Below are 14,715 nucleotides of genomic sequence, written 5' to 3' on the forward strand. Positions count from 1 at the left end.
ATGTGCTCGACAAACCTTATAGGCCTCACATCAATGAACCCTCTCAGCAGCTCGGCATGGCAGGTCTGATTACTTACATCTGACAGAGGAGACAACTAAAAAGTCGCTTCTCCAAGGCTGCAGAGTGGCAAGTCTAACCTGGCCTGACTCCCAAGATTCTGTCCTTTCTGCTACAGTGACCATGTCTGCCTTGAGACCCAGCCTCAGTTTCCCTTTTAGCTGAGCAGCCCTAGGGGCTGAACTCTCACTGCTCTGCATTCTTCTCCCAGACGATGGTTGCCAGGTAACATCTAAGACAACCAATTAAATTTTAACTTCAGATGAACAACAAACAGTATTTTAGCATAGTAGGTCCCAAAGCTTAGTATCAGGACACACAACACTAAGAAATTGCTCGTTGTTTACCTGAAATTCCTATTTAACTGGGCACCCTGTATTTTTACTTGCTAAGTCTGGCGAGCTTCCCCCAGATGATGTCCGTGAGGCTGAGTGGGGCCAGGACTGTGGTTGGGGAGGGAGAGGTGGCAGAAGTGGCCGAGGCCACTTCCCGGGCAGAGCTGGGCCCAGAGAGGCCAGATGCTGAGTATGGAAGAGGGAAGCAGCTGGTCTGGGGAGATGCCAAGTGGGGTTCTTGAGGGAAGTAAACAGACAGTCAGGTATATTTAGCTCTTGTGGCCTTGAGCCCTAAGGCTGAGAAGCAGGCTTTTTAGCCTAAATTCAGATTTTAAAAACAGAAAAGGAGTATTTATGGCCCCAACCCCACCCAGACAGTCCCCTGGGTCATTGCAGGCTGGCCCCCCTCTCGGGGCTCTGGCCTCCGGCCCACACAAGGCCTGACCTGAGCGTAAGCCTGAGCCCTGGGGAACAGGCCCCGGGTGGAGGTGGCAAGGTCAGGCCCTCCTCTCACTCTCAGCCCAGCTTCCTTGCCCCGGAGCCAGAGAGGTTGCTGGAGTCCAGCCAGCCAGGCCTGCCGGGCTGCTGAGGGCGAGTCGTAAGAGGGAGAGAGTAAGCACACTTGGGAGGCTTCTTAAACAAACATTTCAGGGAGGAGGTATGCTCTCAAGGAGCCTGCGGTTTGGACTTCAGCTGGTTGAGGTCTAACTTGACAGGCCTTCCTGGGCTGCTCTAGAATTGCTGCCCTCAGCCCTGGGGTGGGAAGGGCAGGAGGCAAGGGGCGGTGGGCTGCGGTCCCCAGAGCTGTATCAGAGGAGAGATGGGCACAGGGCAGAGGGTCAGCCACTCCGCCTCTTCCAAACCAGTGGGTGCCCAGGTTTGTCGTGCTGCTCTTCCAAGTCTGTCTCTCTGGGACAGAGGGAAGAGCCTGGTCCTGCCCAGCACGGGTCTTGTGGGGGTAGAAAGAGGGGCCATTAGAGATTTGATCCTGTGGGTCAGTGCCTGCAATCCAACTCCCCTCCCCCCCCCCCCCCCCCCCATGGAAACTGAGGCCTGAATCATGTAGGGCCTGGGTCAAGGTCACACAGCTCCTTAGTGTCAGAGCTGAGCAGGCAGAACTGAAGTGTCAGCCTCCTTCTGTTAATATTCCTCTCCCTTCTGGTCCAGTTCAACTCCACTGCACCCCACAGGGCCTGTGCTCCTGGGAGGGAGGTCACAGGGGCTGGCCTTGTCATTTTCTCCCACTTGAGTGCTCCTCAGAGATCTGGGTGCATGTAGGGTGTGGGTGGGCCTGGCTTCCAGGTACCCAGTCAAGCCCTTCCTTTCTTTCTGTTTCTCCAGCTCTCTCTGTCGAGCTCACTCACTCTTCTTTGGAGTTTTAAAGTCTCCCCTCTAGCCCTTAAATCACTCTGGAATCCTGGCTCTTAAAGCCCGATCAGGCCCCTCCCCCAGCTCCTCCATTCCCAGGCTGGAGGAGGGGAGGTGGGAGGGAAGGGGGCGGCAGTCAAAGACCCCAGCTCCCGCCTGGAGTCAATTAGGGGAAACACAGAAATGTTGGTACAATGAGAGGGCTGGGGGAGGAGGAGGGGAGAAGGTAGTGGGCAGCGGCTCTCTCTCTCCAGCCCCTCTTCCCCGCCCCCCTGAAGGCCCTCTGATCTGGAGATTCGGGACTGACAGGGAGGCTGTAGAAACCTGAGCCTGCAGTGAGGAGGCGGAAGGGGCTCATCTCTCCTTTCCTCCTCTCATGCCCCTCCCCCACCTTGTACCATTCTTTGAAAATATTTCCTGTCTGTTTCTCAATCCCTGGTCTGTGTCCCAGGATTACTCAGCCTCTCCGGCTTTAGTCACCCTCTCTGTCCCCTCCCAGGGCCTGGAGGTGGGGGCGTAGAGGGACTCTGGAGGAAAGCTCCTGTCAGCCTGGCTGGGGCCAGGCTGGCCATTCCTGGGCCTTTAACCCTCCCTCTGCTGGAGGACTCTTAATTCCCTTAGCAACTCAGCCACAGCCATCCAAACTGCTGGCTCCTCCCCCCAGCCACACACACACACACACACACACACACTCCCAAATGACACACTGTATGGTGATGATGATGACAGCAGCAGCTAACTCTCAGTGGGCACTTCCGAGTGCCTGGACCCTGAATGGAGCCCTGTCTCTCTGAAGCTCCCCCACCCCAAACCCACGCTGGTGCTTCTCTGCCTCCAATGTGATTACCAGTCATCTGGAGATCTTGTTAAAATGCAGATCCAGAGAGTCTGCATTTCTGCGAAGTTCCCAGGCGAAGCTGAGCCAGGACCAGAATCCGTACTTGCCTGGACCCTTGTGTCTTCTTGTGTACAGCGGGAAGTTGGGCAGGACACTGACTGCCTTTGATGTCACCTGGCTCTGACACCATAAGCCTGTCCGGTCCTGGAATCATCCTCTACTCAGCCTCATAGAACACTGCTCAGGGCTCTCTTCTCCCTCTCCTTTACCCTGAGAATTTTCGGACCACACTTCTGGTAATGGTGCTGTACACCTTACATACTCTTAGGCCTCACCCCTGCTCTAACCTGCGCTGGCTGGGATGGCCGTGGGCTAGTCTTTTACCTTCTCTGAGCCTTGCTTCCCCATCACACCACATGCCTCATGGGTTGTGCTGAGGTTAGAAACCATCATGTACGTACACCATCTAGCCAAGTGCTTGGCACAGACTGGGGTCAGTTGCTGTTCTGTAATGAACACCTGGAGGAGCACCCATTCCTGACTAACAACAGAACTACTGAATACCTACTCGGCGCCAGGCACGGGCTGGAGAAGGAAAGGAGGGTGCCCAAACCACGGGTGAAGGCCCCAGGGCCCACAGTCCAGAGTGGAAACCAGAGAGGCTCCCTTCAGAAGGGCCAGGACAAGGATTTGAGAGCCAATGTCTCAGCCCTGAGAGAAGTAACAGCTAGCATATGTTAAGCTCTTACCTTAACTGAATAGGTAAAAGAGCTAGGAATCAAACCTAGGCTATTAGTCCAGAGTCCCGTGCCTCCACCCTTTGTGATAGAGACTGTCTTCCCAGTGCTCAGCGTGGTCAGGGCCCGCTTCTTTGCAGGCATTCATTAACTGCTTGAACTATAAGAGAGTGACTGTTGGGGACCAAAGTTTAGTCCCTGACTTTCCTATCTTTGCAGAAGCCGCTGATGGGAGCTCCACCCTGGGAGGAGGCGCCGGCACCATGGGCTTGAGTGCTCGCTATGGCCCCCAGTTCACCCTGCAGCATGTGCCCGACTACCGCCAGAATGTCTATATCCCTGGCAGCAACGCCACACTGACCAACGCAGCTGGCAAACGGGATGGCAAGGCCCCGGCAGGTGGCAACGGCAACAAGAAGAAGTCGGGCAAGAAGGAAAAGAAGTAATGTGGAGGCCAGGCCGGAGCCACAGGGCCACCTCCCCCCACAATCAACCCAGCCTCTCCCTGCCTGGACCCAGGACGGCGTTTTCAGGGCTCACCCCCAGGATCCTGGTGGGGGGCCCAGGCCATGCTCCCCTTGGGAAACAGAAACAAGTGCCCAGTCAACACCCCCCTCTCTGCCCCCAGGAGATTAAATATGCAAAGGGAGTTCTCCTGGGAACCCCCATACAATCAATCATTTGCTGTGCCCATGGGGGTAGTGGGGTTAGTGTAGACATCATTTATCACATCTGTTTTAGTTACAGCTGAACTCCATCATCTTCCAAATTCAATCAGGCCCGGTCATCCGCTGCCTCTCTCCTACCCACGCCGCCCCACCCCACTCCGGTTCAACAGCTCCTCTTTCTTGAGTAAGGTGGGTGGGGTGTTGAGGTACATGGTGACCTAAAAAGGCTCATAGTTCTGAAAAGTTGGGAAGGCATCATGACCTCTTGGTCTCTCCTTCAGTTCTCAAACTTGCCCTAAGCATGGTTTGGGGCCAGTCCCTTCACCTCCTTCCAGAGCTTGAGACCAACCTCAAGTTTTGGGAGACATAGTCACCATTTCCATGGTACTGATGCTTGCTGGATTTAGGGAGGGCATTTTGCTACCATGCCTCTTCCCAGTGCCCTAGGGACCAGTTCTTTGTTTTGTTTTTCATTGTTTGATGTTCCCACTGCATGCTGTGACTGCCCCTGCCCCAAACAAGAGACTCCATTGCATGTTCCAAGACAGTATGGGGAGGTAAGATGAAGAAGGGAAGGGTGTGCATGTAGACGGGGGGTGGACAATCTTGACCCATCAGTTAACAGGGTCTTGCAGGAGGCTCTGTATGTCCCCAGGGTACTAGCCAGACCCCCAGATTCCATCCATAAAACCAAGCATCAGGCTGGACCCTCATCTACCACATACAGGGCTCCACCCAAGCAGCCAGCTTTGGGCTGAGCTACCAGAACCAATGGATTTAAGCTGGCATTACAGTCCAAGGAAGATCTGATCAGGTCCCCTAGAGAGGTGAGAGGGGCCTCTGTGGGTGCTGGGTACTCCAGAGGTGCCGCTAGTGGAGGGATCGATGTGCCCCCCACCCCCAGCAGGAAGGGAGGGCCAGCCAGGCCATTCTTGGCACCTGGGTGGGGGAGGCAAGGAGCTACAGCCAGGGCCCAAATGGATAGGAAGTCTCAGCCCGGGCTCAGGCTTCTCCAAGGGACCCTGCATTCGCCAAGCCTGGGTCCTTCACCTTGCCAGGTGCCATTTTTTCTCTGTTAAGGCCCACTGCCCAGGCCTCCAGTCCGCCCCCTAGTGGCCAGTCTGGTTAAAGTCCCCAGTGCCTCCTTGTGCATAAACCTTCTCTGCCCACCCACTTCTGCCCCGCGGAGTCCCGTTCTTTTAGCAGGGCTGCGCGGGAACCCCACCTTGTCCTTACAGTAGTGTAGAGGCCCCCTCTTTCCCTCTTTTGGCTGGTGTAGAATAGCCAATAGTGTAGTGCGGTGTGCTTTTCCGTGATGGCGAGTGGGCAGCGGGCAGCGGGCTCCGCGCAGCCGTCTGTCCTTGAATCTGCCTGCGGTGGCCCGTGCTGTGTTTTGTGCTGTGTCCACGCGCTGCGGGACCCCTCCCCTGGTACTGACTCCTATAAGCGCTCTCTTTGCATAGTCACGTAGCTCCCTACCCCTTCCCTGTGTCTCACGCAAGTTTTATACTCTAATATTTATATGGCTTTTTTTCTTTGAAAAAATAATAAAAAGGTTTCTTCTGAAAGGTTGAATGTTTCTGTGTAAGAGATGGAGATTCCTGACACGTTTGGATGGAGTGATGAGCTAAGGGGTGCATACTAGAAGAAAGAGTGGGATCAGGAGGCGATATGGTGTCTGCGTCCTGGTTTTGTGCCATTTCCTTTAGTCTGTGTATGACTGTCAAATGTGGTTGTTTATGCTTGCAACAGTTGTGCATATATGTAATAGTGTGCGATTGATTGTAAGTGTGCTGGTGGATCTGTATACCGTGTCTGTAATCGGCTTGGGGTCTGTGTGGGGGCGGGGATATCCGAGCGCGGCGTGTCAGTGTGCAATCGAGTGCGCAGTTGGATGCTTGCGGCTGTCTCTGTTACGGTTCTAAGAGCCAGTCTCCAGGCAGAAGAGGAGACCCGCACGCGGGGGCGGACGCGGGTTGGCGCCCAGCAAACTGCGTTGGAGAGGGGGCGGGGAATGTCTCCTTAGTGCCCGCCCCTTCTCCCCTGAAATGACCATCCCTAAGTGCCTTAGCAGGCTTTACGGGAGGAGGAGGGGACTCTCCCTTGCCTGTCCCACTCCACCCCCGCTACCACGGGGATTTGGGGACACCGCGGGAGTGGGAGGGAATGCCGAGGGCTCTTCTCTGAAGGCGGGATCTATAGTTTGGGCCTCAGTTTCCCCACTTGGAATTCACCTACCCGCTTGTCTCTCTGCAGCCAAGTCAATTAGCGGTCTCATCATTTTCTTGCCCGGGGGGTGGGTAAAAGTGCTCAAGGGGACTGAAAGGGCAAGCAGGAAGTCAGATAGCCCACCCCAGATCGCCCTCCCTCCTTCCTCTCTCTCCGTGCTTTTCCCTTCACTGGTTCGCTGGCCCATCTCCCCGCCTCCTCGAAACACAGTGGGATTTCGAGGTTGCTACAGCCAGTGAAGCCGCAAGAAACACAGAGAGGGAGAGAAGACTGGGAGGGGGCAGGACAGAAAGGCAGACCCACGGGGTTATCCAGGGGGTCAGCGAGGGTATGCCCAATCACAGAGAGGAGACTGTCTCTAGGCTTCCTCTGCAAGGATCCTCTCGCTCGTCTGTTGTCATGGAAACGAAGCCTTCCAACTAAGCATCTGGGGGAGACTTTCCAGCGTGGGAGGCAGGGTGGTGTGCGTAGTTGCTGAGATGGAAGCGGGCTTTCGTTACTGAGAACCAGGCTGTGGAGGGTGCGGACCCAGGCGCCTGGGTTCTATTCTAGGCGCGGCAGTAGACAGGCAGAGCACTGCGTGAGCAGCTGCAGCTGGTCCCCTAAATGCTATGTGTGCCTATAAAGCTCTGAGCTAGAAACGAGTGGCCTTTGGGGGCAGGCAGAGAGGAAGTAGGCAGCCCACCCGCACATCCCCAGCCATATTGGAGAGGCAGCTGCCTAGGATCCAGGACCATTTAACAGGCTTTTATTCCCAGTTCCAGAGCCTGCCTACTCTGGGTCTGCTCATAGATTGTGAGGTTTCTTTGTGCAGGTCACAACGTGCTCAAACAAGTATGACTCTGAGCAGCAAGTCATCTGGAGCATGACCTCTGCTGGGCAGGCTCAGGTTTCTACCCAAGTGTAAGCCCCTCTCCTCTGGAATGTGGTCTGTGGCCACCAAAAAGGTGAGGGGGTCAGGGAATGGGAGTCAGATGTTTCCCTCAGCAAGAGGCACAGGTGCTGCCAGAAACTGACATCTGGGGGCCTGGGGAGACGGAGAGCTAAAACTGAATGTAAGAAAAGAGACCCAAGGCAAGAGACAGCAATGAGGAAGGGCAGGAGGCCTGAACTGGGGCTCCCCTCCTGAAGGAGGGCAAACGGCAGGGCAGAGGCCACCGTGTGTTAATCATCCCTAGGCCTCAACCACAAAGTCAGGCACGTGTGGGCACCTTGAACTTTCTGACGGATCAACCAGGGATTCGAGGCAGGACAAGAGGGAGGGGCCGAGGTGGATGTCCAGACCAGGGGGAGAGGAAAAAGAAACCACTCAGAAATGCACACAGGAGGGAAGGCGGTACCGTTTCGATGCTTTATTAACAGTGGGAAACAAACCCAACAAACTGCAAGTGATGACATCCCCCAGAAGCCCAAGAGGCGAGGGAAACAGGTTTGCATTTTATCCCTTGTTTTTATTATTATTAAATGCATTTTAGCAAAAGTAGATTAAAAAAGAAAGGGGTAAAACCCCAGGTGTCAGCAGGGAGGGAGGGTACCCAGGGAACTGCAGGCCCCTTGTACCAGTCTTCCCGGAATCGCGCAAAAAAGCTGCTGTTGCCTTCACAGAGGCTCCAGCAACCAGAACCCTTCTTCCTGGCCTCCTGGCCTCCTGGCCTCCAGGCCTCGGGGCAAGTGCCCGTAGTCTCCCCTAAGCCCCCTTGTGCTAACAATTCTGGCCAAGCCCTCACAGTGCTGTTCTCTCTCCCTCCTTGGGGGTGGGAAGATGAAGGGGGCACAGGGAGGCACAGTGTCACCTTGAACCAGAGCCGGAGCTTCCGGTGCCTGGGGCCACTCCCAAGCCCACCTGCCCAGTGTCCGGTTAGCATCTGCACATTTGGCTTGATAAATATATTAACTTTATAAAAGTTCTGTGGTCTCAGCGCTCCCACTACTCTTGGGCCTGGTTCAGCTCAAGCAGAGAAGAGTTTCCCTCTGTGCCAGAACTGGATGCTGGGAGAGAGAATCAGCACTGGTCTCGGGGGCCCAGGAGGCTGGAGGGCTGAGGTGGAGGTCCAGGGACCTCGTCAGGACTGAGGCCTGTGGGGGAGAAATCCCAAGGACTCTGGAACCTGCCATCAAAGCCTCTTATATTATGGAGAAGACAGGGGGAAGGAAGTTATTTTTATTTAAAGAAAAAAAAGAAGTCTCATACAAAAATAGATCCATTTGCAAAACAATTTCTCAGCCTGGAGGCTCCACCTCCCATTTCCTTGGAGACAGAGGGTGAGGTGTTGGGATGGTCACAATACAGCCCATACTCCAGAGGAGATGCACCAAAGCTCTGGGGAGGGCACAGGAGGGACCACGGCTCAGTAGCCCGGGGCTGGTATGGAGGGTCCAGGGAGGCGGGCACACAGCATGGCAGCAGGCCCACGATGTCTCTGTGCCCTGCCTGCCCACTAAAGCCTCTGGCCTAAGCCACTGTGGAACAGATAAAAGTGGTCCAGGTCCTTTTCGTTGTGGGAGGCCTTTCTCAGGAAGTGAAGTAAGGGTGGGATAGGCCCCCCACTTCCTGGGAAGCAGCTCCCAATGCCACAGCACTAGTAATAAGTAACAGTAGCCAGGAGAAGAGAGAGCAGAGCAGAGGTGACAGCAATGGAAGGCGGGATATTGCCCGAAGGTTCACAAGCCCCATGCTGGTCTCAGAGGCAGAGACACCACAAGAGAGAAGCACAAACTCAGCAAGATTGACCTATGGGAAGCCCACTGGAAAGCCAGGGGCTGAGCGAGCAGGCGGGGCCTTGTCTGAGGCAGGCCTCAGAGTAACAGAGAGGAGACACTTGGAGTTAAGGCAGCAAACATGGAGGCTGCTTTGGTAATACAACAGCCAGGGCTGGCTGGGTTGGGCTCAGGCCTCCCCCACATGGCCCCTTCCTTCTGGCCTCCAGGCAGCTGAAGCCATGTGTGATGTACAGAGAGCAGCAGGCCGGAGAGAAAGACAGGGTCAGGGTGATGGGAGCAGCCACCCCGAGGGATATCTCCATGATCCTTTAGGCACATGCTGCAGGGCAGGACAGTCTGGGGCTCCACTGAGGGGCTGCTGTGCCCACAGCACCCTGATTAGCTTGCTCGGCCAACCAACTCCTTGGTTTCCTCAAGGATTGTGGGGATTCCATCACTGGTCTTGGGCACCTTGGCAGGAACAGTAGTCATGGCATCATCCTTGGTCAGCTCCGAGGCCAACAGAGATGTGACTGCACAGCCGGCCTTCCTGTTGGCTGCAAGAGAAGACATATGAGATCTCGTCCACAGAAGGCCCAGCCTCTAACCGCCTCTGAAGTCTAGGGCAGACACTTAGCCAGACGCCATGCAAACGTGGCTGCCCCATCCGGTTCACAGAGGCCCTTATTTTGAAGGAGGGGCAGAGATCTGAGAAGACGCAGAATATAGCCTTGGACGGGGTGCAGAGGATACAGGATTGTGGTCAGGCAGGAGAGCAGCCGCGCACTTGCTTTCCTGTGTAAAACACTACAAAGGTCTGAATGCAGCTGGACAGAACAGGGCCCCGGTGGTAGACATGTAACTCAAAATCAGCTTCCACATCGTAATGTTGCAGGAATTAAACAGCCTTGAGCTTAGTGAACAGCATTATTCTTGTTCTGCTGGCAGTTCCCAGGCAGCTCCCAGGCCCAGCGCACTTGCAGCCAGCCCTGGGGGGGGCTGTCCCAAGCTGAGGCTGGCCTTCAGCAGGCTGCCAGGGGACTCCTGCAGAGGGGTAGCAGCCACGCGCTGACATCACATGCATGACACACTCCCACATGTCCCATCAAGTCTCCCTCCCTCGCCCCAGGTATCAACACACCTAGCCCTCTCCCACCCCCTCAAGAGTAGCTGCTGTGATACAAATGCCAAGGGCCCTACATGGTGTGTCTGTGTGTGTGTGTGGGGGGGGGGGGGCAGGGCGACACTGGGATAATGAGGTAAGTCAGGGAAGGGAGAGCTAGGGTCAAGGACGGCCAGGAGGGACCCCTACGAAGATACCTCAGCCAGTGGGAAGGGACTGTGAAGCTCCAGTTGTCATCCTAAATAGGAAGAACCAATCAATCCATGGGTTTCTGTTCTACTGCGGAAAGCTGTCCCCCACACTCTCATAGTCATTAACGGAACCCAGCAGGGCAGCCCCCGTGCCCTCGACAGAAGGCAGTTCCTTGGGACTGTGCCGCCTGCCTCTTCCCAGGTCCTGGAGCAGTACGGGGGGACCACACGCACTCAAAGGGCTGCCTGCCTGGGGGAAAGACACAAAAGGCCATAGATGCTGTGATTCCATTTCTATAAAATGTCTGAAATGGGCAAATATTATACATTGAGACAGAAGTGAGATTAGCAGTTGCCAAGGGCTGGGCGAGGGGAGAATGAGGAGTGACTGGTAATGGGTATGTAGTTTTCTTCAGGGGTGACAAAAATGTTCTGGAATTAGATAGTGGCGATGGTTGCACAACCTTGTGAATATCCTAAAAACACTGACTTGTATACTTTCAAAGAGTGGACTTTAGGCATATGGTTTATATCTCAATTAAAAAAAAAAGCTAGCTGGGTCATGGGAAAGCTGAGTGGAGAAAGCAGTGTTTAAGTCTTAAAGGAGCAGGAGCAAGGGCAGATGAAGTCCGACTCTCCTAAATGCAGCCTTCATTCCTAATGCAGGCAGCGCTGGAAGGAAGGGCCCTGAGGAGCCAGCGAACAAAGCACCCAGAACACCTTTGCATTCTTGGGACCAGCAAAACGCTTTAGGGAGGGCAGAAGCCAAACAGGGTTAGAGGGTCCACATCATCACCAGGGCCGTTAGCTTCTCTGCAGAAGCGTGACCCAGTGCCACTGTGTTCACATGGCAAAGGCCACCTACAGGTCAGCAGGGAGCACATAGCATGCCCACAGGTTACCAATTCATAGGTCTCCTCTTCCTCTTCCTCCTCCCAGGGGCACAAGGGATTGTCTAACAAGAGGAGAAAGAACAGCGAAGGCCTGACTGACAGACACAGGCCCACCAGTTTACAGGGGGAAGGTGTGACCTAGGCTCAGGCTTTCACATGAACCACTCCTCCGACTATGAACAGAAAATGTTGCCTCAGCGACTGACGGGAGGAGAAGAAGGGGACCAGAGGCAACACGGATCGCCTACCTGTGTACGCCTCTCCTGCCTCCTCCTTAGCCTCTGTAGCAAACTCTGCCTCAGACCCACTTAGTCTCCTCTTTTCTGAAAGACTCCCTTTCCTAGTCCCTACTTCTGTGTCTGGAAAAGTAGTAATGTCACTTAATTGAATTTACTGAATTTAGTCCCCAGCAGTTAAGAAAATCTGCAAGTGTGTGTGTGTGTGTGTGTGTGTGTGTGTGTGTGTGTGTGTGTGAGAGAGAGAGAGAGAGAGAGAGAAACAGAGAGAGAGAGAAAGAAAGAGATGGACTTGAGGAGAGTGTATGTGTTGAGGTAACTTCTGACTCCAGGGACACCTGTCCTCAGCAACAGGGGAGATGTCAGAGTTTGAGTGGGGCACGTCTTAAGCCTCTTTCTCTCTTTGGTTTCTTCCAACTAAGATACCAGTAGTACCTAATCAAGCAATGTTTCCAGACTGTTCTAGAGTCAAAGCTTCTGGTGCATTACACAGTGCATAAAAATTAGGAGTGAATGGTAGGTGGGGAGAATACCAAAATTTCCCTTTGAGCCTAAAGAGTAAGGTACACTAGGGCTGGACACAGTGTGGCCCAAGGTCAGCATCAGAGAGGAGAGTTCTTATCAGAACATAGCCAAGGAACCTGCTTCCCCTGGGTCTTCAAGGCCATAGTTAAGCTGAAAAACTTGAAAAGCTTGAACAATCCAGAAACGCTGGCCTCTCCCCATCTTTCCCCAACCTAGGTACTTGTTAAGACTACTGAAAAGTAGCCACAGAAGCAGATACACATTTTGACTACATGGCACCAGGGAGCATTATTAAGTCATACAAGACGGGGGAGAAGGGAACAATCTTGAGACAGCAGTCAAAAGCTGAAGTTTGGGGTGGGCTAGAATAAAAATACCAGCAAAATCAACCATATAACACTAGTAAAGATGAATCAGAAAAAGGTTAATGGTTTGGAAAAAGATAGTTATGAAACTCAGGCTAGGAACTACTATAAAGAGGAAGTGCTCTTGTTAATAAGCTTCCTTGGGGAAGAGGAAACTAGGCCAGATGGGGTGATCATCACCATCCTAAGGAACTCATTATTGTCTAATGTCTCCTAATTATCATTCCTGTCCTATTTTTACAAAAGGGGAGGGAGGATAAGTAGTGGTATAGAAAATACTCTTAACCTACAGGCAGGTGGTCACCAGAAAACTCCCTGATGCAACTGCATCGCCTCCGGGGCTCTCCTTGCTGGAAGGTAGGAAAGTATTTCTGGCCTATCCAGCAGGGACATGGTCATCTACTGTCCTCTCACCCAGGCTTAATGGAAGTAGCCCTGGACTTGGTTTCACAAAAGTGGGCCACAGTTCTGGCTCTACCATTCGCCAGCTCTGCAGACCTGGCCAAGGACTTGTCTGGGTCTTACTGCCTTTCACTTATGAGGAGTTCAGGTGCTAATCACGGGAGGGCGTCAGCTTTTCCTCACTCTCAGGGAGTAGTGGAGTGTTCGGGAGCAGGGGAGTAGTGGAGGGAAGGACAGAGAGAACTTCTCTCTTCCCTTGACTTTTATCCCAATGAACAGATGTCCTGTACACAACAGGGCACAATTCAGACATGGAGATAAAATTGAGTCATTAAAGTCACAAGCAGACTCAATCATCAGCCTGAAATAGTAGCGGTAATACAATCACATGGATTCTTCCCCTTGACACTCAAACCATTGTTCCCCCACACCCTGCAGATCACAGCAGTTTATGTGTCACTGCTAATGAGCCAGCCCTGATAGTAACTCGCCTCTTCCAACTGCTCAATGGGGCTTTGTGTACTGGTCACTCCCTCAGGTCTCCAGAGATGGGAGATACATATTTTTTTAACATTCCTTTAAATCTAGGGAGAAGGCTAGTGTCTTTCTTTGAGGAGGGGTAGCTGCCTCTTCTCTCTGGGACTGAGGAGGACTGGAGGCAGATCTGCTTGATAATGCTGGCTTTTTGGCTCAAAGCAATTGACTAGGAAGGACAGGCAGAGACAAGAAGTCCAGTTGCCACTGAGGGAAGCCACAGCCACCAGAGCCTTTATAGTTTGAGAATGGGACCTTCTGGGTTCAGCCTTCCTTATCCTTTTAATCCTATTGTCACTGTAGTAGAAGACAGTAAAGCCTGACCAGGCAGTGGCGCAGTGGATAGAGCACTGGACTGGGACACAGAAGACCCAGGTTCAAAACCCCAAGGTTACCGGCTTGAGCGTGGTTCATCCAGCTTGAGCGTGGGGTCGTTGGCTTGACCGTGGGATCATAGACATGACTCCATGGTCCCAAGGTCGTTGGCTTGAGCAAGGGGTCATTCGGTCTACTGTAGCCCCCCGGTCAAGGCACGAATGAGAAAGCAATCAATGAACAACTAAGGTGCTGCAATGAAGAATTGATGCTTCTCATCTTTCTCCCTTCCTGTCTGTCTGTCCCTACCTGTCCCTCTATCTGTCTCTGTCTGTCACAAACAAAACAGTAAAGCTGGAAAGGACCCTAGAGGCCATTTTAGTCCAACTCTCATTTTATACATGAAAATAAATGAGTCTCAGAAACTTGTCTAAGGTAACCAAGACTAGCATCTTGATCCTAGTCTTATGCTCTTGCACTCTCCTGTGAGCCTAGCCTTCTGTCTATATTCACTGTAAGGCCACATTGCTATATCTGATGTGACTGCACCAAGGTCTAAAGAGCAAGTGTCTCCCCTGAGAGGTATGCCCAGGTATATTCAGGTGTGTTTGGTGAACCCAGAATCCAGAAAGATAGGATTACACGATGGAGCCAATTTAAATAGTATGTAGTCCTCACTTTGGCCTTCTTTTTGCATCACTATTTCCTATTATAAGCCTCCTCCTAGGCCTTCTTGCATTGGGGAACAGAATCGTTTACCAATTCAGGTCCTTTTGCTGAAAAGTTAGGTTCCAACAAAATCCCTGCTTCCTCTGCCTGGGAGTCCTGGTTTCCCCACTTGGGAAGAGTGGTGAATGGGTCTCCCCGGCAGAGGGAAGCCACTGATGCCTGGCTGCCTGTGCGCAGGAAGCATCTGGGATTCTAGCATAGTTCCACAGGAAGAGGCTTACAAGGGAATTCCCCGCCAAGTCTGATCCAGGTTGGCGCTCAACTGAGCGGACAGAGGAAAACTAAGATGCAATGTGCTTTCATTTGGCTAGAAATGCTTAACGTAAGACCACATGACCTTATATGGAGAGTGGGAAGCCATGTTGAAGAACTCTAAAGATGAAACACAAAAGTAATACTGCCAGCTGCACTCTCCACCCAAACACTGACCTATGAGACTAAACACTGTCCCGTCTTATCCCCTTTTCCC

At 53.1% G+C, this 14,715-nt stretch overlaps 2 protein-coding genes across 30 annotated transcripts in view; one reads left to right on the plus strand and one right to left on the minus strand.

Annotated features, from left to right (window-relative positions):
• Nucleotides 1–5,579, plus strand: part of LOC136333521 (protocadherin gamma-C4) — a 172,513-nt gene extending 166,934 nt beyond the window's left edge. For all 29 annotated transcript variants that reach the window (XM_066272768.1, XM_066272771.1, XM_066272766.1 and 26 more), the window contains one exon: nt 3,556–5,579. In XM_066272768.1, coding sequence (XP_066128865.1) covers nt 3,556–3,782 — 227 coding nt within the window. In that variant the 3' untranslated portion in view covers nt 3,783–5,579. The remainder of the gene's footprint in view (nt 1–3,555) is intronic.
• Nucleotides 5,580–7,565: 1,986 nt separating this feature from the next.
• LOC136335596 (protein diaphanous homolog 1-like) overlaps nt 7,566–14,715 on the minus strand; it is a 40,734-nt gene continuing 33,584 nt past the window's right edge. Inside the window, exon 11 of the mRNA XM_066276784.1 lies at nt 7,566–9,490. Within this exon, the coding sequence (XP_066132881.1) occupies nt 9,333–9,490 (158 nt within the window). The 3' untranslated portion in view covers nt 7,566–9,332. The remainder of the gene's footprint in view (nt 9,491–14,715) is intronic.

The sequence above is a fragment of the Saccopteryx bilineata genome, chromosome 4, assembly GCF_036850765.1.
Source record: "Saccopteryx bilineata isolate mSacBil1 chromosome 4, mSacBil1_pri_phased_curated, whole genome shotgun sequence".
Classification (NCBI taxonomy): Eukaryota; Metazoa; Chordata; class Mammalia; order Chiroptera; family Emballonuridae; genus Saccopteryx; species Saccopteryx bilineata.